Genomic DNA, 23,945 nt, shown 5'->3' with positions numbered 1-23,945 from the left:
AGGATCCCTAAAGTTGCAAAGACTAAAGTCTGAAATCCAAAGAGATATTCTTTATAAAAGTTGAGACTTGTTCACACACTCCTTAAACTCTTCGTTCTAACACACCCACACATGTCTACGTCACGATGTGGGAAGATTTGCATAACACCGCCCAAATGTTCACGCAAAGAAAGAAGGCGTAACTTTGATTCTCTCTGTTGCCGCCGGCGCCATGTCGTGGAGATGCTTTTCCGATGTGAAGGTGAAACTACTTTGTTTAGTCTTCCAAAAGAGGACACAACGAGAAATCAGTGGTTAAGTTGTATTTCAACACTGTTCCAGAACACTTCAACCCAAATATTCAGCTGTGTGCAACACATTTTATGGAGGACTGTTTCCTGATCCTTGGAGAGAAGACTACAATGTCGGCTGTTCTGACTCACAGCCTATAAGTACTTTCTACATATGTAAAGGATTTGCCACTGATGATCCAAACTGATGATCCAGTCCTCACGACCCCCTGCTCTGCACATTTTGTATGTTACTCTTACTTTGTGTGAAGACGTTGCGCAGCGCAAATCCGTGAATGACAAATTTCCCCTGCTCAGGGAGTAGGGAGCAATGAACAATGTGTAGGGACCATGTCAATAACGAGCTGATTATCTGAATTAGGTGTGTTAACAAAGAGAGACGTGCAAAATATGCAGAGCTGGAATTGAGAACCGCTGGTGTAGAGTAGAGCTTGTTGTTTGTCGGATGCAACAAATGGCCTGTTTGTAATGGGTTTTATTGTTTTTGTCTTGTCGTGCCAGTTAAGGGGTGTAACATTTCCATCACACGCTTGAGGCATTCGGCCAATCACAAAGCATTGGATAGCTGGCCAATCAGAGCACACCTCGCTTTTCGGACCGATGAGCTTTGTAAAAAACAACACATTTTAGAAAGGCGGGGCAGAGAGAAGAAACAATAATGTACAGTATGTGGAAAATAATGTGTTCTTTGAACCTTAAGAACCATAAACACATTTCATTACACCAATACACAAAATAATGTTCTTTTTAGCAACGTCATATGACCTTTTAATTATATTATCAGTGTGTCCTCAGAAGGCTGGACTCTGCTGTAAATTAGACTGGACGTTCCCTCTGTATTCTCTTTAAATGATGTACTGGCATTGGGCCATGTGGAAGTGAACAATGCTGATCCTGAGGGAACATTTGGAGCGTTCCTCAGGGAGAAGTACTGGATTTCTGTAAGAAGTCTGAGTTTTCACAGGCCATCTTGTTCTTTCTCTGTACAGCGTAATATCAGCCTCGGTCCAAACAGCGCGAGCAGAATACTCAGGATTTATAATGTTCATCTCCCACATTATTACTTTTCCTAACATCGCTTGAGTTCATTTTGCTGAGTGAAGTTGAAAAATATGAAATAGACCTTTTGGCGCAGCGTTGAAAAGCAATATCCAAATCAATTCTCATCAGTGTCACAAAAACCAGAGGCTATGAAACTACACATATATACAGCTAATTTAATTTGATGCAAATGACAACACAGCTCAAGACATACAGCGGCTCAATATGCTATGCTCAGGCAAACCTGCAAGTCGATTGTTCAGACAATCATTTTCATTTGATGATCCAAAACAAATCGAAAGCTCTACTAAAGGAACTACAGGTCTTGCAAAACTCATCTTTAACCACTAACTTCTCCATTTGTCACCACACATAAAGAGCCTGTGGTTTATTTACATTCTTTTTGATTGCTGGAATTCCATGTATTTATTCAAAAGGTTTCTGCCAAAATAAATTACTCTATTATATGTAAAATATAACTAGATTTTTAAATTTGTTGAAGATAATGTGTATAATCTCATCGCCATGGTGTGGGCATTGTCAATGGTTGCTAGGGTGTTTATGTGTGATTGCTATTGTGTTATGGGTGATTTCTAGGTGCTTGCTTTCACTACCTAATGCTCTAATTGTAAATGATCGCTTCTATATCTTGGGTCCCTTAATCTGATGGATTTTTTTCACCTGTTTTAGGGGGAAAAACAAAGTGTAAATCATTGTGTGAAATCCAAATCATTTATGTCACGCCCTTTATACGTGTTCAGTAGTTTGTATGTAATTGCAGACCTTATTAGAGCACATTCCCATTTAATCTTCAAACCGTCATCATCACTGAACCTCAAGAGGGCCGTAAACATATTCATTACTGCTCTATGCATCATGCTTACCGCTCAAGTCAATAGTCCTACAGGGCGGCCTGAAAGCCCTTGTGCTTGATACATTGATCTCTCTTCAGCATACATAACATCGCCATGACAACTCAAGCCTTTATGGTTCACTTGTCACTCATCTCTGTAAAACTGCACAGACGGTTACACATGATGAGAGGTCCCTACCAGAAGGTTTGCATGAGTGTTGCATAATGCTTTTAAGCAATGGCTACCTACTGTAAATTATGCTTTGCATGCAAACAAAGGTCAGGACTGACAAGCAAACGTTGGTCACTTAACAAATAATAGCACAGTAACCTCAGTTCAACACAAACACAAATGCTGCAGGATGAGTCACTAATCCCTAGTATGAGCAATAGTGATGCAAATATCACTAATAATGCTAAATCTAAAGTATTGCATTTCCCTGGAAAGACATTTAGGTGTTTACATCATCTTAATGGAATGAAACTAATCAAAGAGATTGCCTTAGACATCCTTTCAGAAAAGCACAAGAACAGCATTTACTTCAAACATCACTGCACTAGACAGTCTTAAAACGGTTGAAAGTCCAAACAGAACGTTTTAGGGGCTCTTGGCAATATGGAGTGCCATTTCATTTCATTATGACACAGCTGTCTGAAGTACTTTGTTACAACTGACCAATCAAGAATCTTCGAATTTAGGGCTTCCACAACTCGATGAAAAGCTTATAATTAATATATATATATATATATATATATATATATATATATATATATATATATATATATATATATATATATATATATATATATATATATATAGATATATATATATATATATATATTGTTTATTTGTTTACCTGTATGTCTCATGATGACTAACTGACATCAGAGAGCTGTGAAGTTGCAAATGAGTTTTTAAATTACTGAAATAACTTGGTGATATAATCAGATAAATAAAGGAAATAATAATATGGGTGTAAGTTGGTGAATCCCTTTTTAAAATAAACCACATCAGGGTGATGCACCGCAATTTACCATGTTTCGTAACTTTAAATGAATAAGTGTAGAATGACTTGCACTGCTGAAGCGTAAGGTATACATTGTCTCAGTTGTATCTTCTAATCAATAACAAGATTAAATGGAGAGACAATGGACACTCTAACTTAGTTTTCCTGTTTTCTCCTGAGAAGAAATCTCAATAATGCCATTTTTCAATAAATTCTCTCACAAACAAATGAGCTGATCTGGATCTACATCCGTTTCATTTTTATTCCCCAAAGAATATTTTGTAGAAACCTCTAAGTTTATATTGCAATGAAGCCTAAGTGACAATTCCTCTGAGCTCTGAAAGTGCAATAAGATATTCCACTGTGTCATGACTCAAAAAGGAAATCTCAATTCTGCATGAGAGGACTAAAATAGACATCATAACCACATAATGCTGAGGAGCCCAGGGAACGAGATGAAACGATCATGGCTGGCAAGTGCTTCCTTAATACTGAGATGTATCCATTACCTCATTACAATGAACATTACTGAAAATTAACCCAACATTACTGTATTTGATGAAGATGATGTCCGATTTCCTGGGTAGAAACATTTGAATATCAAAATAATGTCTCTCTCCATGCAGTGAGAGAGACATGAAGTGACAGAGGCAAGAAACAGAGGATTCTGGGACATGCATGTGCTTGATTCAGAATTAAATGAAATTTTGGCTCGCTTTCAGTTCCAGAATGTAAATTTGAATTAAATAAGCCACAACCCACTGGATGTTGAAGAGGAATTTCAACTAGAATGACAGGAAAAGGAATTTACTGAACTGAAATGATGATTTCAACAAACTGGGCAAAAATAATTAATATTATAATATAATTAAACTCAATATAAAATAATGAGCAATATATATATATATATATATTAATAACCTATACACACTACCTTTTAAAAGTTTGGAAGAAATTAATACTTTTATTCAACAAAAATCTTTTAAAAAGTAACAATAAAGACATCTATTATATAAATATTACTATTTCAAACAAATGCTTTCAATATAATAATAAAAAAATTTTTTCTTAAGTAATAAATCTAGAATGATTTCTGATCAGAACAAAATATCATGATTAAATACAATTTTACAATATATTACAACAGAAAAAAAGCTATTTTAAATTGTAATAATATTTCACAATATTACTGTATTTTTGATCAAATGTTAGCCTGGGTGAGAACTTTTTGCAAAATATTTTAAAAATCTTACCAACCCTAAACTTTTGAACTGTATTTTATGTAAGATATAAACAGATAATTAATTACTATTCACAATTAAAATCAGTCTGTTAAAAAATAATAATAATAATAATTAAAAACTCTGGAAATATCCCCTACGGTGTTTATATGATAACATGTTCATAGGTAATTCTAACAATGAAATCACAGTTTTGTTCCATTTAAATTCTACTTCTCTAAGTTTTAAATTCAAATTACCATTCTGTATCCTGTTTCCACTAATTCAAATTCAAAAGTTGAACTGGAATTTAAAATCATACTCAGTTGAATTATGAATGACAGTGGTGTTTGAGGTATGGCAAGTGTGCGAACAGAGAGAAAGTGAGAGAGGAACAGTGAGCAAGGCGAGCCATGGGCAAGAAAATAGTACTGCAGAGAATGAACCACCCCTCCCTTCCCAGCCTGCAGAGCCTCCATAACAGGAGAAGGAGAAGCAGGAGTTCCTGAAGATGAACAGAACAACTCAAAGTAACAACAGATCGCATGCAACTGCTTTTGAAGTGTCTTTCATGGCTTTTATTGACTAGTCAGGACGGTTCAAACTACTACCTGTATGAAAGACAGCCATAAATACAAAAAAACAGCAGAAAAGACTGAGTGATATAATAAAATGACATCACATACCAGCATCTGAGGACATCATGAGACTCTTATAGAAGAACCAGTGCCATGGTGTGAGAGGAACTACTTCTACAGATGGTGAAGATGTCAACACTCAGAGTGACTGAGAGTTGGGAGAAGGTGGACCTGATGTACATCTCCATCGAGATCACTATCGCTCTGGCATCGGTGCTTGGGAATGTGCTGGTGGTCCTGGTGGTTTGCATGAACCAGGCTCTCAGAGACCCGACTTTCTGTTTTATTGTTTCTCTGGCACTGGCTGATATTGCGGTCGGCATTCTTGTCATTCCACTGGCGGTGGTCCTCAGCTTGGGTCTCAGCACACTGTTTTACAACTGCCTCTTCATTTCCTGCCTCCTCGTCATCATCACCCAAAGCTCCATATTATCCCTGCTGGCCATCGCCATCGACCGCTTCCTACGTGTCAAAATCCCCACCAGGTGAGTCTGAAACACTGAAGAAAGATGAAATATTTTCTGTTTAGTTGCATGTCGTGTGACCATCAACTGACATCAGAGATCAGCGAACATGCGAATGTATTGTGAAATTATTGAAATCTTAAAATTAAAATGTCAGGGTTTGTGGGCCTTTCTTAGGGTGGTGCACCAGAATTAACACAAATGTATTTACCATGTTTTGTAACTAAAAAGAACTTCCACTGAGAAATTTCTAGCAAATTTCACAATCACAGAAAAAGAACATCACAGTAAACACACAAAGTAACACACTGAATTAAACGTACTAAGGTTAAAATAAGATGTTCTTGCAAAGCATACTTCAATAACCTTTGCTTTATTTGAGAAAAATATTTTTTTACAAATGTATGTCTATTAGTGCAAAATGATTAGTACTGCTGAAGTAAAACAGAAAAATGACAAATTTTATGTTGGTTTACTGACTTTAGATGTCTAGGACATTACGACTGAGTCCACCAACAAACAACTTGTTTGGGTGCATAAAAAAATGCTGAAGCATTTTGCAAACTTAGTTGGAATGAAATTACTTTTAAAATGACTTTTGCATGACACAAAGCAGTAATTTAATACATAGCATTGAGTAGCTTTTTGCTTCCATGCAATAGGATTGTGATTAAAAAAACAGTAATGTATAATAAATGGTTTCATTTAATAATAATAATTGTTCACCAAGGTATTTAGCTTTGAGAATGGATCATCAAAACAGAAGTCATAACAACTGGATTTTTTACATTCATATTTTTTTCTGATAGAGATAACACTTTAATGCATCAGCTTTGTTTTATCATATTTCTTGGCCAGACAGCAGGACAGCAATTTATCTGTTGCTTTCTTCAATGCAAATCAATGGGCTGGTGTAATGCAAGGCTTTTAACTAAATGAAACCCCTGCTGTCTGTCAAAGGGAGTGATGTTCACTGGTTTGATAGTATTTTGGCAGCGTCCCTAACCACTCATTTGCTTGATGTTTGAAGTCATGTGACTTAAACTGCTTATGTAACACATTTGTGGAGAATGGTGAATTGAATATATTAAAATATTTTAAAATCCATAATTTATATCTTATAAATAAAGAGATTTATTTATAAGGAAAGTGTGACTCATTGGCATTTTTACTACAAACATAAATAAAATAAAACAATATTTCATATTAATTCAGACTTACAGTACATTTTTGCCTCGAGGGTGATAAAACATTGGAAAAATATCCCACAGTCTAGCCATATCTGGAAAAAAGAATATCATAGAGATCAGGGAGCAACTACCTGAACACTCTTGAAACCACTTAGCAACACAGTAAAACCATTCAAAACCCCTTAGCAACTGCATAGCAACCACCGACAATAACATTTCATTCAAAAAATCTAGTTGCTTAGTACTATAGTACTAGGGTAGGTATAGTTCACCCAAAATGACAATTCTGTCATCCTTTACATTTACATTTCTTGAACACAAAAGAAGATATTTTGAAGAATGTTGGTAACTGGTAGCCATTGAGTTCCATAGGATAGAGTTCCAAGTCAGTGGCTACCGTCAACTGTTTGGGTGAACTAAGACCATACGAAAAGTGCTAATCCATGACATTTCTAACATTAGTGGTGTGCATTATGTAGAATTACACTTGCATTATCACTTGTGGTTATCATTGGTTTAAAAAAGTAATTTATGTCATTGTCTTTGTATTGTTTAACAGGTATAACATCATTGTTACGCAGAGGCGGGCGTGGGTAGCTGTGGGTTTGTGCTGGCTCATCTCGTTTCTGACTGGTTTAGTGCCGATGGCCGGCTGGCACCGCACCCCACCCATAAATGTGAGCACGACGGCCATCGAATGCCAGTTCACCAACGTCATGTGCATGGATTATATGGTCTACTTCAACTTCTTTGTTTGGGTGGTGGTGCCCCTGACCATCATGATCGGCCTGTACGCCGAGATCTTCCGTGTGATCTGCCGCCAGCTCAACCGTCGAGCTGAGGCCACCTGCGACTCGAGCAAGTACTACCGTAAAGAGCTGAAACTTGCAAAGTCATTAGCGCTAATTCTGTTTCTGTTCGCGCTCTGCTGGCTGCCACTGCATATTATGAACAGTATTGTGTTTTTTTGCCCTACATGCAACGTGCCCAAGAGTGCTTTTTATGTTGGCATCTTCATGTCACACGTCAACTCCGCACTCAACCCGGTGGTGTACGCCTTCCGCATCCAGCGCTTCCGTGATACGCTGATTCATATCATCCAGCGATTCGTGCTCTGTAAAACCCCATCAGCCAACCTGAGCCAGCACGCTCCTGGACCCATCACAGAGAAAACCCAAGTTCAGTAGCAACTAAGACTGAAGACTTTATATATACAAAGAATGCAATGCAACATGTAATATGGCGGAATAAGTCCCGCCTTCTAAATAAAAGAGCCAGTCAGCAGTTAGTAAAGTCATTGCTTTACTGCAGTTGCCATTAGGAGCTCCAGTTGAAATAGAAACAATCAATGTTTTGAGAGGTGCACGTAGGACTGCATATGCTTTTTAACGGTGTTTGAGCATAAGAAACAACATTTATGGACCGTTCATGTCAGATTTTGTTGATTTCCCCATTTAAGTTCCCTATTCAGACGTGGTTTTGGGTGCCTGAAATAGCTGCCTGATGGCATTGAAAATATGGAACAGACTTTCACACACTGTCTGGGTTTTAGCAACTGACTGGCGAAAGGAACTATGCAAATCAGGAAACAACACAAACATACCCAAAAAAGTGCAGAACATTCATGCAATGCATTTCTCCATTTTATATTCTGATTCTGTGCTCTACATAGTGGAGGATGCAGCGAACTACTGCAGTCTGACATTACTGCAGTTCATGCACCTGAATCAGCTCTTTAAAATGCAGAAAGCGCGTTTGTCTACACTGTGTCTGGAAATATGCCCAGTTATAATGCTCTTCTCCATCATCTGATTAATTACTGGTGCCACAATGTCTCGAAAATGTACATAAACATCGCTTTTCCAGCGTAACTGTGTCAAGCAAATAACAAGCTTTGTGAAAATTCAACAATAAGCCTTATTTACATAGCAAGGAGGCATGTTTGCACTGGACATAATTACTTGAATTAAAAATTCAAAGCGCAATGCTATAACGCACCTGGTTAAGTTGGAATATGGTGATTTTTTTTTACTGAAATATTGAATGTAAAAGCAGTGCAACTGTATAGTGAATTTACCACTGTGAGTTCAACTATGGACAGATAGTTCACTAAAAACTCTGCAGCTTCAAAGATCTCTCTTTTGAATAATAAAAATATTTTGTGTGCTGATGTGGCTAAGCACTGGATGATTTATTACACTTGGCATGCACACCAAACAACTAGTGAATGGAGTAAAATGGTACAATTTAACAGAAATGAACAGAACCAATTTCCCAACATTGAGCAGGACAAACCAATATTCATTACAGTCCCAATGCTTCAGGTTTCAATTTTCCACCAAAGAACAAAACAACCAATATTCATTACAGCAGGTTTTTCAGCTACTGGCTTGGATTTGGTTGCACATGTGAGTGCAATTTCTTCAAATAAAAATCAATATCATGCATTGAAGAATTTGCATTTATTAAAGGTGCTGTATGTAATTTTTTAACTGTACTAAAGCATAAAACAATGCTACAGCCAGATTCTACTTTGAAAATGTGCATTCCGTGTCGGAATGACTGTTTTTGTTTTGGTCTCTGTGACTTCGCCATCAGCCCGTTTAATCAATAGTATTTTGACACCCTGGGTTGCCAGAGCAGAAAAACAACATATGGCAGCCATGGAAGCCAACCAACAAAGTGGGTCAGGAATTGCAGATTCTACCTGACCAAAAACCTCGACATCCATCTAAAAATCTCTAAGGCCAGGGGATTATTAATACACGGATAAATTAACTCATCATCTTACAGTGTAAGGCTTGTCACCTTCCATTGTTAATTGTGCTCATTACAAAAACCTTTTTACAGAAGACAGGCGAGTCTTCAGGAAACCTGTTTGAAAACAATCGTTATTGCAGAAACACACAAACCAGTAAACATCTACCTAGCAACCACCTCACATCGTGCGAAAAAAACAAAACAAACAAACAAACAAAAAAACACTCAAAACACCTTAGCAACTGCATAGCATCACCCTGGCAACCCACAGTACAGTATTTTTTCACAGTACATTAGCAAATCCAGGGCTAATCTGAAGAGGGGCATCAAAAAGGCCAAGTACTGGTGAACTTTTACCGGTGTGCGATCGAGAGCATCCTGACCAGTTGTATCACAGTCTGGTATGGGAACTGCTCAGTTACTGACCGCAAGGCACTGCAACACATCACAGGGACACCACTTCCTGCTATTGAGGACATCCAGAGAAAACGCTGTCTACATTGAGCTCGCAGCATTCTTAAGGACTCCTCTCACCCTGACCATGGACTGTTTAACCTCCTGCCCTCCGGGAGGCGCTTCAGGCGCCTCCGGACAAGGACCAGCAGATTCAGGAACAGCTTTTTCCCTACAGCTGTCTCCTTACTGAACTCTGCCCTCTGACACCCCCAACCCCCCCCCCCCCACACCACACACACAGACTTACAAACAAGCAAAAAACAGTAAACTTGTTATCACTTGCACTACTGTCTGTTCATCCAGAATACTGAGTAATCCATTTGCACACTGAATATTTTCTATGCACTTTTACTGTCCATTGCACTAGTGTAAATTATGTTCATATGTTTATAGTTTCTGCTTATAGTGTACATACACTATATACATAATCCATCTGTATAGTATGTTCATAGTACACCTATCTGTATATCATGCTGATAGTATTTAAAATCTGTAAATTATGTCCATAATACTGCCTTAACTGTATATTTATTGTACATTTGTAACATATTGTAGACCTTGTATATTCTGTACTTATTGCTTATTGCACTTCTGGTTAGATGCTAACTGCATTTTGTTGCCTTCTACCTTACATGAGCAATGACAATAAAGTTGAATCTAATCTAATCTAATCTAATCTAATCTAATCTAATCTAATCTAATCTAATCTAATCTAATCTAATAACAGCTTTAAAGCTTGGATGTTTTACCATTTTATCATTATTATTAAAGATGATTCTTTCGATTTCATGACTGAGAATAATCCTTTTACAATATTTTTAATTATTCTTTACATCAACATAATTTAAGGTCGTACAACATAAAATATTTTTTCACAGTACATTAATGAGAAGGAAAAAAGCTTAATATTCCTAAATATAAGTGTAATTTTATTTTTTCAATGTACACATTTATTTATTTATTTATTTATTTTTTGCCTGTACAGTAAAAGGGTTAAACAGAGTTTGTGAATTACAATAAAAAATACCAATAGATTCAGCTAACAAACTATGATAACAGCAAATTCACATAACACACAGCCTAACTGAAATTTAAATACTGTATATTTATAATAGTAAAGATACAGTAAGAATTTGCATTTAGTATGTCCTGCATGGCTGTGCCATTTTTCCAATAAACTGTATGCAAACTGGTAAAGCATCAAGATAAATATGAAAATGAATTTAGGATAATGTGATTCACAGTATCCCATATCAAAATACATCATGATCACACACATTTACTGAGACGCCTCCAGTGTACTAGAACGGTCACAGGCTTTAGTTCTCAGGCTCAGCATGTCGTCTAGTTCTTCATTCAGGTGACAAACCAACTGACTGACCGCAGCGTCACTGCTAATTCCATAGATAAGCGAAACAAAAGGAAGCTCTGGTCAAATGTGAGATATGTTGCAGACACAATGACCAAAGATTATGATGAAGAAGTGACTGACAATCAATAAATGTGAACTTTCACCATGCTAGTATATAAGTAAACATGGAAAAACCTATAAAAATATACCACGTCAGTGGCAAGAACACAACAGGGCCAGTGTATCTTTATGAAATCTTGAAGCGGTAATTATGTTAGCTTGACAAATATATAAAATCATTATATATACAAATTGACTATAAACAGTCTAGCAACCACTCAGAACAACTTAGAAACCACCTATCTACTTCATAGCAACCATGCAGCTCACATGGTTAAAAGCAGCCTAGTAGCAACAACCCAAACCCCTAGGCAACAACCTAGCAACCACTAATAGCACAAAATCAGTTTTTGTTTTCAAATTTTTAAATGCAAGGCTTTTAGAGGCAAAAACCATATATTAACTTCAAAACTTTCTGATAAGGCTTTTCAAGGCAAAAAGGTTTTTATTTTTATTTTTTTCAAATTTTAAATAATATTGAATTATGACACTGAATAATAAAGGAAGGCAGACTATGTGAAATTATAAAATATGTGAAGCTGGTAAGTGAAATAAGGAGAAATCGTTAAATTTAAAAGGTACCGCTAACACAGGTTAAAATAATAATAATAATAATAATTTGTCCAGGTATTTCAATCGAAGAGTAAAAGAGCGGGAATATCTGTTTTGAGGTGATCGGTGAAGTTTCAAGTGTCGAATCTGCGGCGCGTGATAGACAGATGATGACGTCACGCTCTGAACAGCGGCTCAAAGTTTCGCATCCGGTTGAAAATAATATTATTAGCCTTAAAATAAAGCGTCACCTGCCCATAATCGCGATCTGTCAGCGGCCTCACCGACCTCGGGATCCCACCACGGATGTGTCTTATTCGGGGTTCGTGTTTTCAAAGCATTATAATACTCGCAGACGGATGTCAACAAAGTCGCTGGTTAGCTAGCGAATGCTAACGAACAGCCTGTTCGCCGCTGTATTTCACATTTATATGTTTGTTTACTAGTATGAAATAACATCACATTGACATTTGTTTATATAATTGTAAAATACTAAAGATAACACATTACTATTCTTGACTTTAGAATGTGTGAATGCTAACTAGTGCGTATGTTGTCTAATAATACTGAACAGCGGGCGATACATATTTAGTTTCACTAAAATTGATATCAGGGTTGGTATACTTGGCTTATCTGCGTTTTCGTGGTTATTAACAAATAATGCATAATGTACCGTGGCATTCCTAGAAGTACCATGGTACTTTGAGATATACTGTGGTATTTACATGGTGCTGCTGCTGGTGGATTGACGAACAAACCGAACCCTATTATCTTGTCATTGCCAGGTTGAGACTCAAATCTTGGGGCTGCTGTTAACCTTCCCATCGAGCCGGTTTGGGGACGTGTGTTTGTCCCCCTCCTCCTCAGAGATGGGCAGTCATTTCCGCAGCTACGTCTGGGATCCAGTCCTCATCATCTCCCAGATTATTCTCATGCAGTGCATCTACTACAGCTTCTTGGGTCTGTGGTTGGCTGGCGTTGATGGTTTGGTCCACACCAGTAGATCTCTCGACCAGGTATTCAATTACGAGGTAAGTAACTGTCCAAATAGGGTTCACAATAAAGTTAATTAAAATCAGTACTGTCAGCCTAGACTTACAAATAACTAGTTTATTTTCTGTCAAGTTCTTGGCTTTTCTACAACTCAGGGTCGCTTGTCTATGATGGCATTCATTCTGAATTCTCTCACATGGTGAGTTTATATTAATGGCATCTTATTCCAATAATTTATCTCACATTTGTCAACCCTCTACGCAAACCTTAATTTTTTTAGTTTACTCGCCAGACTGATATACTATTTTACACACACACACACACATGTGTGTATATGTGTATATATATATATATATATATATATATATATATATATATATATATATACACACATTCCAATCAGCTTATCTTTGTAAAATGGCACAGCTTCTTAAATCTTAGCTTCTTAATCAGTCAGTCAAGCATTATATTATGGTATTAAGAAATATTTAATGATATAACTTTAGTGATTGTAACTAAAACTTGGTAACCATGTATGAATGCATATTTGTAATTTTAACTGAAAAGATATTGTTGGTCATTCAGGGTATCTGAAAAAATAATAATAGTAATAGATCATATTAATTATTATTAAAAGATAATACTACTACTAATTCTACTACCATACTAACAATATACAATGCACTACGGATTGATGAGCTGCTGGGTTCATGAATATTAATCACGTTGTCTGCGTTCAGTCAAACTGATTTGCTGAAATCAAAACAGGGGCGGTAATAGATGAACGCCAGCCAATGAAATTGTGATTTGCGCATTAGCTCCGCCCACTACCGAATAAACCGGCATATCTTCTGCTTGTTCTAAAAAGCTGAATAATTCTAAATGAACTCCATTATTTTGACAGGAACATACAACAAAGAATATAGTTTACATGTAGCGTGTCGATTCAGCGAGGTAAGACTCTCGCTCTCTCTCTTTGCATGTGTGAGAAACAGCGCTATCAGCAAAGCGACGGCGAGTCGTGCGACTTCACACAGAGTTTACAGTATGTCAAATACAGGTGCGCTGTGCGTCCATTGAGATGAATTGAAAAAGTACAGATCGATTGACGGAGAGCAGAACTCTGAAGTGCTCAGTCAGTGTTCAGCGAGTGAAAATATATCTGTGCTAAAATTATAATAGCCTCAAACACACACACTGGCGAGTAAAATCTAAGAATTTATTAGCCAATGGCTAACGATAGACATCATTTAATTGCCCAGAGTAAAATTTAGTCGCATATGCGAGTGATTTACTCGCAATGTAGAGGGTTGTTTGTCTAGTCATTTTTGGCTCTGTGTCTCTTTCTCAGCGCTCTTGGCCTGTGGTTTTTCATACGACGGGGAAAGCAGTGTCTGGACTTCACCGTGACGGTGCATTTCTTTCACATGATCGGCTGCTGGATCTATAACGCCCATCTCCCGGCCGCCCTGTCATGGTGGTTGGTCAACGTGGCCTGCATGGCCCTCATGGCGGTCATCGGCGAGTACTTGTGCATGCGGACAGAGCTCAGAGCCATCCCTGTCAACACGGCACCTAAATCCAACCTATGAGGACTGTTTAGAGACTGTTTAGGGTGTGTACGATGTCACGCATCGGCGGGACTGGCCTGTTGACTAACACTGCGGTGGTTTTCCAGGAGGATGAGTAGAAGTGACTTGGTTGTTCTGTGATGTTTTGGTCACATCACTGTATTTAATCTGGATGACGTTGAGACGTGCCACATGGGTTTCATGCTGCATCGCCTGATGATCCTGCGACTTCCCTCAATCAGCATTATGGCATCATTCACATCATTTCAAAAAGACTATTGTAATTATTCTTATTTAGGACCAATTCTTCATCATTCATGGATGGCTACTGAAAATATGACAGTGATGGTCTGTTTTAAACGTACAGAAAGCATCATATCTTATGTGTAAATCTTTATCTAAATAAAATACAATGTAATTCTCAATACTTGGATAATGGTTCCTATTGCTTTGGATAGAATTGTAGTTTTCATGTTATATCAAGTCATTCTTTTACAATTACCAGTGGCAGTGTTTCATTGACCTCAAATGTAGTTTCTTAAATTAGTTTAAGTCAACATGAAATCAAATCTGACGCTGTTTGATTTCTTGATGCATGTTCCTGTTATTGAGCTTGTAGTCCCAAAGCACAAAGTTAAAAGTTACTGCCTGCTAAGGTTTTTTTTGTCATTGTTTGTCCTCAGAAATTGAATTTCAGAAATCTCAGTAAAATGGGTTGCAAATAATGTCTGTTTACTTCAATGTATTTTGCTTCTGATTTTGACCCACGTGACCGTCAGATACAATCAGGATCTCTTTCAAGATTTGTTTGCAGTGAGTAATTGAGTGATTTTTTTCACTTACTCTGCAATAAATCAGAAACTGCCGTATCTGTATAAATCTATGATCTTTGTTTTTCAAAAGTGTGAGCTTTGGCTTCCTAAAAAGTGTATATTTTCTGTTAACCCTGCAACATCCTGTTTCTGAAACACTTTAAGACCGCATAATACTGACTACTAAAAAAAAAAAAAATACTATAGAAAGGCTTAATATTAACTATCATGATAATTTCAGGCTCAAAATATAAGCTTGGAAAGTGCAAAAGGTGTTGCAACCAGTCTGACATCGTGCTGTGTTGCAGGCCCTTTTTCAGTGGTTCTGCTTTTGCTGGGACTTTGTATCTTTGAGTGACTGAACAACATGAAACATTAGAGCTGCACAGTGAAACATCTCATGGCAGCTGCATGGTTTTTCACACATGTGGAATAAAAGATGTTATTTTCTCAAAAGTTTTGCCAGAATAAAAATATACTCTGCCAAGTGACTTATTTGTATTTGTAAAAGTAAGTGTGTGTATATATATATATATATATATATATATATATATATATATATATATATATATATATAGTTATCCTTTAAAAAATAGACAATAAATGGTCAAGAAAATGTCTGGTTAATATTTTCCTGAGAAAAAAAAGAAAAAGGTTCTGCATAAGGGTGATTAAGCCTTTTATGACTGGAGCAAATTAATGTAACTTTCATAATTCTTGATGAGCCTTTTTTTTTTTTTACAAACAAATATTAATACAGTAAGCAAATACTACCTCTGTGTACTACACAGAAATTTCAGATTTTCTTCTCATTAATGATAATTAATCAAGGTCAGAGCTCTTTATCGTACAGATATGAGAATGCTTTACACTCCAGCAGGCATTAAACTTAAATATGTTAGTGGAAATGTGCTTAACTGTCACCATAATGAATGAAACCCCAGCCGTGTTTTGATTTTGGGGATCAAACGTGACCGCGTGAAGCGGTAAAGGAGCAGCTTCCCTCCCAAACACGAGGTGGCGCCAGTGCGCACGCGCGATCGCTCCAAACCCAAACAAAGACATAAAAGGATTCTCATCTTCTACTTCCGGTGGTGTTCGCCCCGCGCTGTTCCGCTGCGAAGATGCCGAAGTGAGTCTCTCTTTATGTTTATTTTGTTCAGTAAGGCGATATATACAAAACAAACCGACACACGTTAGTCGTGAAAGATAAAGTACTGTATCTGTCATGCATTTAGGAATTGTAAAAAACCACATTGCAAAATCAACCGCGTTTCTCCGACAAGAGCTAGCACTTTAAGCTAAGCCATCATTTAATTAGCTTCAAAACGTTTAATTTGGTGCGCTAGTTATTCTGTGTATATATATAGATTAACTTATTTAAATAACGTTTTTGCTGCATTTTAACAATAAAGATTGCGCAGGAACAAAAAAAGTGCCATGGTAATACTATACTATTGATATGTTCCAAATGATTTCTAGAAGACATTGAAGGAAAAACACAGTAACGTTACTTTGTTAGTTCCATGGTATTTATCATGAGCACCATCACTGTCCTGCAGTACCTCTGTAGTGTAACGGTGTGTTGTTTTGGTCTCTTTCAGGTTTTATTGTGATTATTGTGACACATACCTGACACATGATTCAGTAAGATTATTTCCACTTTTTCTATAATCTGAGCTGTGTAACGTGACATTGTTATCTGTGGAAATGTTCATTATTTGAGTGTTTAATCTCTGCAGCCATCAGTCAGAAAGACACACTGCAGCGGACGGAAACATAAAGAAAATGTGAAAGATTATTATCAGAAATGGATGGAGGAGCAGGCTCAGAATCTCATCGACAAAACAAGTGAGTGACCAGTATGCTCTTCCATCTTTACAAAGACCCTTATGCCTGATGGATGTATGGAGGTCTGTTTTTGCCTCATAGTTAAAAAAAAAAAAAAGTAGGCTAATTGATGAAAAATTTAATAAAAAGGTAATTGTGACCTTTTCTTCACAATATTTCTTCAGGTATTTTTCCTCGCGATTCTGATATAGAAGTTAGAATTGCAAGATATACTCAGAATTCTGACTTTGTTTTTCACAATTCTGAGAAAAAGTTAAAATTGAGAGATGTGACCCTAGAAGCTTGAGGAAAGAAATCTTAATATATCCTGCAATTCGTACTTTTTTTTTTATTAGCATTGCAAAGGAGAGTCACTAATTGTGAAGAAATGTCACAATTACCTTTTTATTTTTTATCGGAATGGGCTTCCATGGATCTATAATTAATACGCATACTTGATATAAACTGTCTTGACTCTTTTCTTGATCTTTTAAAGTGTACAGTCGTTTTTATCTGTGTTTCAGCGGCCGCTTTCCAGCAGGGTAAAATTCCACCGACCCCGTTCCCAGGAGCCCCTCCACCTGGCGGATCTCTGCTACCGCATCCCAATATTAGTACGTTTCAGAGATCTGAAATGTTCACTCCCTTTGGCAGTTACAAAGCATATCAACAATTTCTGAGTGAATTCTGTTTTTTCATGCACTGGTATTTTGAGTTATTTTGCTTCTATAACGTCATCTTTCGATAGTGGAAAGAAAACATCTATGTGTTAATTTATTTACAGTTTTTTGTCTATACGTTTCAATTACAGTGCATATTTTTTTTTAACCAAGGGGTTCATTCTTATATCATTCACCTGATTTATAAAACATCTATTCCTAAAAACATCTTTTGACAGTATTTTGTGATTTTTATTTTATAAAAAAATTACCTTAATCTGAACAAAATGAACAAGAATTTTGAACCTGACTTCATTCTGTGTTTAGATTTCTGGACTTGAAATGTACGCAAATTTTAGCTAATGCTTTGTTTACGTATTTAGACTTTACAATTTTCAGAACAAGTTTCTGAATGTAATGACATGAATCAGTTTGGGAGTACGGTGAAATCAAATCAATTTGTGTTTTTTACCCTGGTCACCTGCAATGTCTTGCCTTAAAGGGTTAGTTCAGCCAAAAATGTCATTAATGACTCACCCTCATGTCGTTCCAAACCCGTAAGACCTCCGTTCATCTTCGGAACACAGTTTAAGATATTTTAGATTTAGTCCGAGAGCTTTCAGTCCCTCCATTGAAAATGTATGTACGGTATACTGTCCACGTCCAGAAAGGTAATAAAAACATCATCAAAGTAGTCCATGTGACATCAGAGGGTTCATTAGAATTTGTTGAAGCATTGAATATACATTCTGCTCCAAAAATTACGACTTTATTCAGCATTGTCTTTCCTTTCTGGGTCTGTTGTGAATGCGTTCATGACGCTGCTGACGTACGACCCTGCTGACGTGTTATCTTTGTTATTGGGCGTGCCAGAAAACACGCCAGCAGCGTCGTACATCAACAGTGTCGTGAACGCATTCACAACAGACCCGGAAGAGAAGACAATGCTGAATAAAGTCGTAATTTTTGTTATTTTTGGAGCAGAATGTATATTCAATGCTTCAACAAATTCTAACTGACCCTCTGCTTTCTAGCAGTCAGTCATTGAGAAACCCTTATTGGTCAACCACTAAATTGAGATTTTACTTTTACAAATTGATTAAATCATATTATTAACATAATTTACAAGGAATAACATGTTTTTTCTTGCAGGTGGACCTCCGAGACCTGGCATGCTGCCAGCTCCACCCATGGGTGGTCCTCCTATGATCCCTATGATGGGTCCCCCTCCTCATGGCATGATGCCTGGAGGACCAGGTAATACTGATTAGTAAATGTGAGGGATTTCTTTTTATTAATAGCGATCTGAATTAATCATCTGGCTTTCTTGCAGGTCCAGGTATGCGGCCACCGATGGGTGGACCTATGCAAATGATGCCCGGGCCGCACATGATGCGACCTCCCACTCGGCCAATGATGCCGGCCATTAGACCCGGAATGGTGCGACCTGATCGATAAAGTCACCATGCTGTGATTACTAACCTGATATCCACAAAGACTCGGCCAAATATCCACACTGGATTTACAGTCGATCGAAGATTTTATTGCCCATTTGCATTCTGTGACGTCTGCGATTCAGAAAACGGTGGTTCACTCGAGTGACTCGGATTACAACAAATTCTTGTAAAAATTTAATGAACCTTCCATCGGCTTTCATTTCATATTTCTGACAGACCATAGGGTATTGCGTAAGGTTTGTGTATGATGTGCATTTATTACGTTGATGGATGTTTTGGTTATGTACCGTTAGGTTGATTTTTTTTTTTTTTTTTTTTTTTCAGCTTTTGTTTTTCATGTATTTTGAATGGTTTTAGAAAATAAAACTTAAAAACTTGAAAATCTGACATGTTTTCATTTGGTCTGCTTTTATGACATTTAAATAGAAACACAGTCAGTAATGTACACCTTGATGACTCACAATAATATAATCAAAGCCAGAATATAGAATATGCTCAAATAAAATCGAATGCAATTCAAACACAAGACAAAAACATAGAGCAAAAAGTCTATTGAATTTGTTAGTTCATGGCATTGAGAGAGTATAATGATTGTTCAAGTAAATGGAATGAACATACAGAGTATAAAGGATACTAATGTAATTGGTGTTAAATCGTTTGTCAGTATTTGCTCCAATTATTTAAAGTTCAAGTGAATTCAACGAGGAAGCGAGGCACAAGTTGCCTGAGGGGTTTGGAGTTTTTCTTCTTTTTCTGTAAATCATTCTGTTCCACTGCTGCATATATGCCCATTTTCTTTTCCGTTAAGTCAAAGAACTTGCTAACTATAAAAAATAAAACACTGGTTGTGATGTTAGACAGCTAGGCTTTGTGATATGTGGCCATAAAGTGACATTTAATTCAGCTCTTTGTTTTCATATGGCAAATCAATAGCCTAAATATGCTACATCTTTGCTATTTCACAGTAAGATCATTGCATCAACCATTGATTTGATTTCAATTTAGCTAGACTCTTCGCATAAAGGTAAAAATATTTTTGCTGATTTACATGAAAGTACTTCTTTTCAACCACAACATTTCCATCTCAGGTCCAAATTTGGACCCATTTTGTTTTAAATTGCACAAATCTTCAACAAGCAGTTCTATAATGTCCACAGAGTCCAAAAAGATAAAAAAAATTTAGGTATATTCTGCTAACGTCACTCACAAAGTCCTTCTCTGTATGAAAATAAACCACAGTTTAAGAGGAAACATTGAACACTAAAACAATGTTCACACAGTGCTCAGGAAAGAGAAGTCCAGTTTTCCAGAGATTCCACAAAGTTCTGCTTGCTTTTAAAGACATAATGAGTGAATCTCACAAAATAAGAAGCAAATAAAACCTATTTTTAGGATTGTGCATTGACATATTTGTCATGACAGTTAAGCAAATTACACCCCAAAATTCTTGTTATCATACTGAGAAAATGATAATAAATTGTTAGTATACATCTTGGTTGTACTGCATTTAATTTATGCTGATTTTAATACAGAAGTTATAATGATTTCTTCCCAGGTTACAGAATTTCCAGCAAAAATGTGTCTAGATATGAATGCAAACAATCTTAATAGTCCTGAAAATAGGATTCATTTGCTTTAAGCATCTTGCTTTTGATGTTGGGGTGAAATATGACATTGCTTTGTGAGATTCAGTCAAATTGAATATCATGCTGATTCATATTTTAATATTTGATGTGTTACGTCCATTTCCACATCACCAGCAAATCAGTTTATCGGCTGAGTAATGTCCGTATTCAAGTTTATTTTTGCAGTAGGAGAAACTTTGGACAGTCCGTTTGTATGGCAGTTAAGTGCTAATTTTGCATTTCTCTTTCTCTCTTGCATACTCACTTAATTTCTTCATCATTTGGACTCACACATAAAGTTTCACCTGAAGAGGGCATGCTGTGATTTGTACTGTATTTTTATTTATTTATTTATTTTTTTTATTGTACTGATAGATTCCGGCCAAAAAATGCAACACGGGAGTGGGAGGGAACGGGAGTTGAAAATCCACTCCCGTGTCACCCTCTACTCTGCATTTAACCCATCCAAAGTGCACACACACAGCAGTGAACACACACACACTGTGAACACACACCCCAAGCATTGGGTAGCCATTTATGCTGCGGCGCCCGGGGAGCAGTTGGGGGTTCGGTGCCTTGCTCAAGGGCACCTCAGTCGTGGTGTTGCCTTCCCGAGACTTGAACCCACAACCTTAGGGTCAGGAGTCAAACTCTCTAACCATTAGGCCAAAGACCCTTATGCCTGATGGATGTATGGAGGTCTGTTTTTGCCTCATAGTTAAAAAAAAAAAAAAAGTAGGCTAATTGATGAAAAATTTAATAAAAAGGTAATTGTGACCTTTTCTTCACAATATTTCTTCAGGTATTTTTCCTCGCGATTCTGATATAGAAGTTAGAATTGCAAGATATACTCAGAATTCTGACTTTTTATCCTAGAATTCGGACTTTGTTTTTACCAATTCAGAGAAAAAGTTAAAATTGAGAGATGTGACCCTAGAAGCTTGAGGAAAGAATTCTTAATATATCCTGGAATTCGTACTTTTTTTTTATCAGAATTGCAAAGGAGAGTCACTAATTGTGAAGGAATGTCACAATTACCTTTTTATTTTTTATCGGAATGGGCTTCCATGGATCTATAATTAATACGCATACTTGATATAAACTGTCTTGACTCTTTTCTTGATCTTTTAAAGTGTACAGTCTTTTTTATCTGTGTTTCCGCGGCCGCTTTCCAGCAGGGTAAAATTCCACCGACCCCGTTCCCAGGAGCCCCTCCACCTGGCGGATCTCTGCTACCGCATCCCAATATTAGTACGTTTCAGAGATCTGAAATGTTCACTCCCTTTGGCAGTTACAAAGCATATCAACAATTTCTGTGTGTACTCTGACTACAGAAAAACATTTTTTTCATGCACCATTTTTCACGTCTTTTGAGATTTTGAGTTACATCTATTCCTAAAAACATGGTGATTTTTCTGTCTTTTGATAGTATTTCTATTTTATAAAAAAATCCCTAATCTGAACAAAATGAACAAGAATTTTGAACCTGACTTCATTCGGTGTTCAGATTTCTGAACTTGAAATATACACAAATATTAGCTAATGCTTTATTTGCATAATTAGATTTGACAATTTTCAGAACAAGTTTCTGAATGACATGAATCAGTTTGGGAGTATGGTGAAATCAAATTAGTTTATGTTTTTTACCCTGGTCACCTGCAATGTCTTGCCTTAACATAATATTAACACATTTAGATTCAGAAGTTTTGTGTAGCCTATATGACACATTAAATTGTATTATTTAGATATTGCCATCATATCGGTCACCCTGCTTTCTAGCAGTCATTCACTGAGTAACCCATATCAACCACTAAACTGAGATTTTACTTTAACGAACTGAGTAAATGATATTAACATAATTTACAAGTAGGGGTACGTGATAAATATCGGCCGTTAAATAGTGCTCATCTCGTCAGTAAAGCCGGTTCTCTAATCAGCGTAAATTCCATCAGGTGCGTGATTTCACATAGAGCAGCTGTTACTACACAGAGCCTTAGTAACTGACAAGCTGCGCAATTCCACGCTGATAATGAACAGCTGCTCTATGTGGAATCACGCACCTGATGGAATTTACGCTGATTAGAGAACCGGCTTTACTGACGAGATGCGCACTATTTAACGGCCGATATTTATCATGCACCCCTGCTTACAATGAATAACATGTTATCTTTTGCAGGTGGACCTCTGAGACCGGGCATGCGGCCAGTGCGTCCTATGGGTGTTCGTCCTATGGGTGTTCGTCCTATGGGTGTTCGTCCTATGGGTGTTCGTCCTATGGGTGTTCGTCCTATGGGTGTTCGTCCTATGGGTGTTCGTCCTATGGGTGTTCGTCCTATGGTCTATCCCTCTCCTCATGGCATGATTCCTGGAGGATCAGGTAATGCTGATTAGTTGACGTGAGGTTTTTTTTTAATTTATTAATAGCGATCTGAATTAATCATCTGGCTTTCTTGCAGGTTCAGGTATACGGCCACCGATGGGTGGACCTACGCAAATGATGCCCGGGCCACACGTGACGCAACCTCCCGCTCGGCCAGTGATGCCAGCCATTAGACCCGGAATGCCGCGATTTGCGCTATAAAGCCACCATGCTGTGACTACTAACCTGATATCCACAAAGACTCGGCCAAATATCCACACTGGATTTACAGTCGATCGACGAGTTTTATTGCCCATTTGCATTCTGTGACGTCTGCGATTCAGAAAATTCGAGTGACTCGGATTACCACAAATTCTTGTAAAATTTAATGAACCTTCCATCGGCTTTCATTTCATATTTCTGACGGACCATAGGGTGTTGCGTAAGGTTTGTGTATGATGTGCATTTATTACTCTGATGGATGTTTTGGTTATGTAGCCTCTATAAGGTGGATTTTTCAGCTTCTGTTTCTCATGTGTTTTGAGAAAATTAAAAAAACTGGCATGTTTTCATTTGGTCTGCTTGTATAACATTGGAATAGAAACCCAGTCAGTAATGTACACCTTGATGACTCACAATAATATAATCAAAGCCAGAATACAGAATATGCTCAAATCGAATGCAATTCAAACACAAG

General features: G+C 37.1%; 4 protein-coding genes and 1 long non-coding RNA gene across 5 annotated transcripts; 4 read left to right on the top strand and 1 right to left on the bottom strand.

Moving 5' to 3' along the window:
• Window positions 1–5,169: 5,169 nt before the first annotated feature.
• LOC109091695 (adenosine receptor A1-like) lies at window positions 5,170–9,526 on the top strand. The gene is made up of 2 exons (XM_042758989.1): window positions 5,170–5,534; window positions 7,263–9,526. The coding sequence occupies exons 1-2, from the start codon at window positions 5,170–5,172 to the stop codon at window positions 7,888–7,890; spliced, it is 993 nt and encodes a 330-aa protein (XP_042614923.1). The 3' UTR covers window positions 7,891–9,526.
• LOC122145361 lies at window positions 5,418–12,804 on the bottom strand. The gene is made up of 3 exons (XR_006160299.1): window positions 12,668–12,804; window positions 6,735–6,795; window positions 5,418–5,548 (listed from the first exon to the last, which is right to left on the bottom strand). It is a non-coding gene; the product is annotated as an uncharacterized LOC122145361 (long non-coding RNA).
• LOC109091696 (SYS1 golgi trafficking protein) lies at window positions 12,100–15,809 on the top strand. Its single transcript, XM_042758990.1, has 4 exons — window positions 12,100–12,358; window positions 12,728–12,973; window positions 13,067–13,134; window positions 14,287–15,809. The coding sequence occupies exons 1-4, from the start codon at window positions 12,332–12,334 to the stop codon at window positions 14,525–14,527; spliced, it is 582 nt and encodes a 193-aa protein (XP_042614924.1). The 5' UTR covers window positions 12,100–12,331; the 3' UTR covers window positions 14,528–15,809.
• Window positions 15,810–16,332: 523 nt separating this feature from the next.
• LOC122145360 (U1 small nuclear ribonucleoprotein C) lies at window positions 16,333–20,175 on the top strand. Its single transcript, XM_042758988.1, has 6 exons — window positions 16,333–16,450; window positions 16,923–16,965; window positions 17,061–17,169; window positions 17,673–17,762; window positions 18,960–19,064; window positions 19,141–20,175. The coding sequence occupies exons 1-6, from the start codon at window positions 16,443–16,445 to the stop codon at window positions 19,263–19,265; spliced, it is 480 nt and encodes a 159-aa protein (XP_042614922.1). The 5' UTR covers window positions 16,333–16,442; the 3' UTR covers window positions 19,266–20,175.
• Window positions 20,176–23,020: 2,845 nt separating this feature from the next.
• On the top strand, window positions 23,021–23,820 carry LOC109072323 (U1 small nuclear ribonucleoprotein C-like). The gene is made up of 3 exons (XM_042758987.1): window positions 23,021–23,097; window positions 23,188–23,266; window positions 23,346–23,820. The coding sequence occupies exons 1-3, from the start codon at window positions 23,041–23,043 to the stop codon at window positions 23,468–23,470; spliced, it is 261 nt and encodes an 86-aa protein (XP_042614921.1). The 5' UTR covers window positions 23,021–23,040; the 3' UTR covers window positions 23,471–23,820.
• The last annotated feature ends 125 nt before the right edge of the window (window positions 23,821–23,945 follow it).

Source organism: Cyprinus carpio, chromosome A6, assembly GCF_018340385.1.
Source record: "Cyprinus carpio isolate SPL01 chromosome A6, ASM1834038v1, whole genome shotgun sequence".
In the NCBI taxonomy this organism is placed as follows: Eukaryota; Metazoa; Chordata; class Actinopteri; order Cypriniformes; family Cyprinidae; genus Cyprinus; species Cyprinus carpio.
The sequence above is the reverse complement of the archived record's forward strand: the minus strand, read 5'-3'. Positions and strand labels throughout refer to the sequence as shown.

Bases quoted from the DNA above. Each gene is read 5' to 3' on its own strand.
- LOC109091696 (XM_042758990.1), top strand. From the start codon at position 12,332: ATGCTAACGAACAGCCTGTTCGCCGCT. The intron at 12,974-13,066 runs GTAAGTAACTGT...ATTTTCTGTCAA, and splicing joins ACCAGGTATTCAATTACGAG to GTTCTTGGCTTTTCTACAAC. The intron at 13,135-14,286 runs GTGAGTTTATAT...TCTCTTTCTCAG, and splicing joins ATTCTGAATTCTCTCACATG to CGCTCTTGGCCTGTGGTTTT.
- LOC109072323 (XM_042758987.1), top strand. From the start codon at position 23,041: ATGAATAACATGTTATCTTTTGCAGGTGGACCTCTGAGACCGGGCATG. The intron at 23,098-23,187 runs CGTCCTATGGGT...CCTATGGGTGTT, and splicing joins GACCGGGCATGCGGCCAGTG to CGTCCTATGGGTGTTCGTCC. The intron at 23,267-23,345 runs GTAATGCTGATT...GCTTTCTTGCAG, and splicing joins CATGATTCCTGGAGGATCAG to GTTCAGGTATACGGCCACCG.
- LOC109091695 (XM_042758989.1), top strand. From the start codon at position 5,170: ATGGTGAAGATGTCAACACTCAGAGTGACTGAGAGTTGGGAGAAGGTG. The intron at 5,535-7,262 runs GTGAGTCTGAAA...ATTGTTTAACAG, and splicing joins CGTGTCAAAATCCCCACCAG to GTATAACATCATTGTTACGC.
- LOC122145360 (XM_042758988.1), top strand. The intron at 17,170-17,672 runs GTGAGTGACCAG...TCTGTGTTTCAG, and splicing joins GAATCTCATCGACAAAACAA to CGGCCGCTTTCCAGCAGGGT. The intron at 19,065-19,140 runs GTAATACTGATT...GCTTTCTTGCAG, and splicing joins CATGATGCCTGGAGGACCAG to GTCCAGGTATGCGGCCACCG.